Source organism: Priapulus caudatus, unplaced genomic scaffold (genome assembly GCF_000485595.1).
Source record: "Priapulus caudatus unplaced genomic scaffold, Priapulus_caudatus-5.0.1 Scaffold29, whole genome shotgun sequence".
Lineage (NCBI taxonomy): Eukaryota > Metazoa > Priapulida > Priapulimorpha > Priapulimorphida > Priapulidae > Priapulus > Priapulus caudatus.
In genome coordinates, this window is record NW_014577090.1 from 43,812 (window position 1) to 47,550 (window position 3,739).

A 3,739-nucleotide genomic window follows, 5' to 3' on the forward strand; every position below is an offset into this window, starting at 1 on the left:
AATTTCTATACTCTCTTTCACCTATTATTGCCGACCATTTCCTGTAAATGCCATCCAAATGCTCATCTCCAACAAACGCTGGCTGCCGCTGCACACTGACACATAAATATATAGCAGGTAGGAAAGCGTGCTGCCAAAATTCACACAAATCACGCTTCATTTCACACGAATACAACACAAATATTCAACCATTCTACTCCATCTTTGTTTCTATTTGAAGAACATTGTTCACTTGTTATAAAAACATACTGTCTGTGTTCGTAACCGAGCTGTGTCACGCGAAATCACACAAAGCCTGACGAAATTCTCGCGTTCGCTCCCGTTGCGCAGTTTATGTAAATGGCTGCAAGTACAGGGCTATAGGCGGCGCACTGCATTTTGAGAAACTACCACGCTGCTTTCCAACTCCCGTACGAGCCTCGTCAAAGCCGCCAGTGAAGCGTTGCAAAAACGAGGTCACGAAGAGCGCCGGTGGGTGTTTCCTGATTCCGACAGCCATTTACATAAACTGCGCAACAAGAGCGAACGCGAGAATTTCGTTAGGTTTTGTGTGATTTCGCGTGACACAGCTCGGTTACGAACACACACAGTATGTTCTTATAACAAGTGAACACTGTTCTTCAAATATAAACACAGATGGAGTAGAATGGTTTCAAGAATATTTGTGTTGTATTCGTGTGAAATCAAGCAAGCGTCAAGCAAATTTTGGCAGCACGCTTTCATACCTGCTATATATTTATGTGGCAGTGTGCAGCGGCAGCCAGCGTTTGTTGGCGATGAGCAGTACCCTGGGGGACATAGACCCTATCAGCGTCAGTGTCAGTCGTGGTTCGACTTACATTTCTAACGCCAGCTTCATCCATGGTTACAGTGAATTCTAAAGACACCTAGCCACCTACTTAAACACTAGTATTACTATTAGTATTAGATCAGCTTTCCCGGTACCTCTTAGGCGAAAAATTTAGTTTGTTTAGTTTAATCAGAGACGGAGATACAAAAGAAGTTACAAAGGTAACTATCTCGCATTTCACAACTAAAAAACCACACAGTGGACACTGGACACTAGCGACATCTTTCGGTATTGTCGCTCACTTGTTTCAGTGCGCAAAAAGTGAAGTGAGACATGTCGCTATTTTAGTACGTGTACCGGAGGTGTGTCGTGTAATACTAATAGATTAGTAGTGTCACAGTACTATGCACTTGTGATTGTACATGATATATAGGTAGCACTACTAACACAGACCTTACATTCCAATGTTTTATGGCAAGATTCTATTCACGGCATTACATTAGCAGATAGGAACTTGAGATAACTTGTAAGTTGTAAGTTCGCATTCAATATTGTCGTATTTGACGTTATTTACATGACACTACTACTACTAGTAGTAGTACTAGTACTAGCGAAAAAAAAATATATATAATGCTAAATAAATACGAAATCTATTTACTACCAAACTCCAAAGTCTTAATGTTTCTATACTTTCATTCATCTATTTAATATTGCCGACGACGACAATTTCCTGTAAATGCCGTCAAAAGTTCCGGCAGTACCCTGGGGGACATAGACCCTATCAGCGACACTGACACTGACAGCACTTGACAGCCAGTACAGTAGTAGTGCGGCCGTGGCTGGAGGTGCGAGTCGGCAACTCTATCTCCAATTTACGAGGCTGCGGGTACGGCAGTCAATTTGCGCACGCGTCGCCTCCACGTGACTGCAAAAACTGTCTATGATAGGTATTAACCCTAAATCTAAACCTAACAGTAACACTGCCCTATATTTCTGAATTCATACCTGCTCGGCTATCTTGATTCTTATATTTATAAGTTATAACTTATATATGGGGCATCAAAACTCTTAAATCGTGAATTAATTTTAGGGGTGCACCGGAACTTGGATCTGGCTGGAACTAATCTTTTTTCCCCAATTTTTCAAAGTTCCGGTTCTGGCCGGAACCCTTCAGGAACAGTCGGCCGGAACCGGAACTTTTTCCTAATTTCATTTCTGCTACAAGCGTCATCAAGATCAAAAGATCAGTCACTGAATGTAGTTGAGCATCAATAGAGACAACTTGCTGACAATATAGTGTTAACAACTTTACACTATTCTGCCCAGAAAACGTTTGCCACTTGAACATCGGCTAACTGAACTGAACCTAACTGATGTTAGGTGATTCACGAGATTTTCTTTTAAAATAAAATACTCTTAGAGCCACAGGAATGGCATCTGTTTGTTAGTTGAAAATAATCGACTAAAACCAGGGATACTGCAACATGCAGGTTTTGCCACACAATTCGCTCGCGAATAAGATGCCAGAGTTATGCACTGTAAGCAGATGATTCATACACACAACAACCATCCTGTAATTAGAACTTTGTAGCATTGAGAACAATGAGAACAATGTAGAATGTGAACATGTAAACAATGAGAACATGTGACATAATGAGAACATGTGACATAATGAGAACATGTAGAACAATGAGCATTGTCCTACTCGCCTGAGTGATGTGCCTGCTAATAATGTTTTGTTCAGGCCGAATGAGTTTGCGCAATTACTGGGCCAGTTAAAACTGTCAAGTTTATTCACAGCTTCAGTTCCGGTTCCGGCCAGGTAGTTCCAGCCGGAACTTTTTTTAAGTTCCGGCTGGTTCTGGTTCCTGCCGGAACTTAAAAGGTTGGATCCGGTGCACCCCTAATTAATTTCCAACGGCATTATTTTGTGGGAAAGCGACGCATATGCAAATGGACTGCCGTACCTGCAGCCTCGTAAATTGGAGATACGGCTGCCGTACCACCAGCCACTCTGTAGTAGTGGACTGCCTGTAGCCTGTTAGCCGTTTTATTTTGCTTGGTTCTTTAACCACAGGCACAGGCAATTATGACAGGCACAGGACGATTATTGACCACCGTACTTATAATTATTAATTTTGCTAAGGGGTGGGGAATGAATTATATTACTTTTTATAACTAGTAGTAGAACATAATAATAATTTATGCCCGGTTGTTTTTGACTAGATACTAGCTGCTGCTCAATCCTAGTTTTGAACATCAGTATAGTTCGCATATGTGCTAAACTAGGATTGGGACGTTTGCAGTACAAATCGTACTTGTTGTAGTTGTTGCCCTTCAGTGCTTCACTTTGCAACAGGCTCCTGTTGCAGAGCGAAGAGCAACTCCATAGGTAAGGGTAGCTTGAGGATTTACTATTTATGGAATTGCAAAAGAAGGATGTTAATTTCCAAATTCACAATATGTTATGGATCAATAACAATATAACTGTTATACAAGTATTTTATCATGAATTTTCAAATTGCAGTTTCGGGATTTCCTGCAGTTGTACAACAATGTCACTCAGACTTGCTTCGATGCGTGTGTAACTGATATGCACTACAGGAAGATGACAGATAGTGAGGTATGTTACTAAGTGATTAATATAATGGATGATATTGCCATAATTAAAAATAATACTATTTTTTCACAGGGTGATAATATATCTGAATTTGTAAAATATGAATGTTTGAGTGTAAATGTATTGTATTAACAAGTGTGATAAGTGATAAAAGATGATCAGTGTAATACATGGCTGATGTGATTATTTATGATCTCTAATAATATATACAAGGCTCGACACTAGAGGTGGCCCGGTGGCCCGGGGCCACCAAAACTTCATGTCGGGCCACCAAAATTTCCAAAAGTTAAAATTTGGTGGCCCGATCGGGCCACTAAAATTTCAAAGTG

General features: G+C 40.6%; 1 protein-coding gene across 2 annotated transcripts in view; it reads left to right on the top strand.

The window, feature by feature from the left end:
* Positions 1–3,739, top strand: part of LOC106815766 (mitochondrial import inner membrane translocase subunit Tim10 B-like) — a 13,958-nt gene that overhangs the window by 2,328 nt on the left and 7,891 nt on the right. For both annotated transcript variants that reach the window (XR_001394789.1, XM_014820276.1), the window contains exon 2: positions 3,318–3,413. Coding sequence is in view for 1 of the 2 variants with exons in the window: in XM_014820276.1 (XP_014675762.1) it covers positions 3,318–3,413 (96 nt within the window). In the remaining variant the exon portion in view is untranslated. The remainder of the gene's footprint in view (positions 1–3,317; positions 3,414–3,739) is intronic.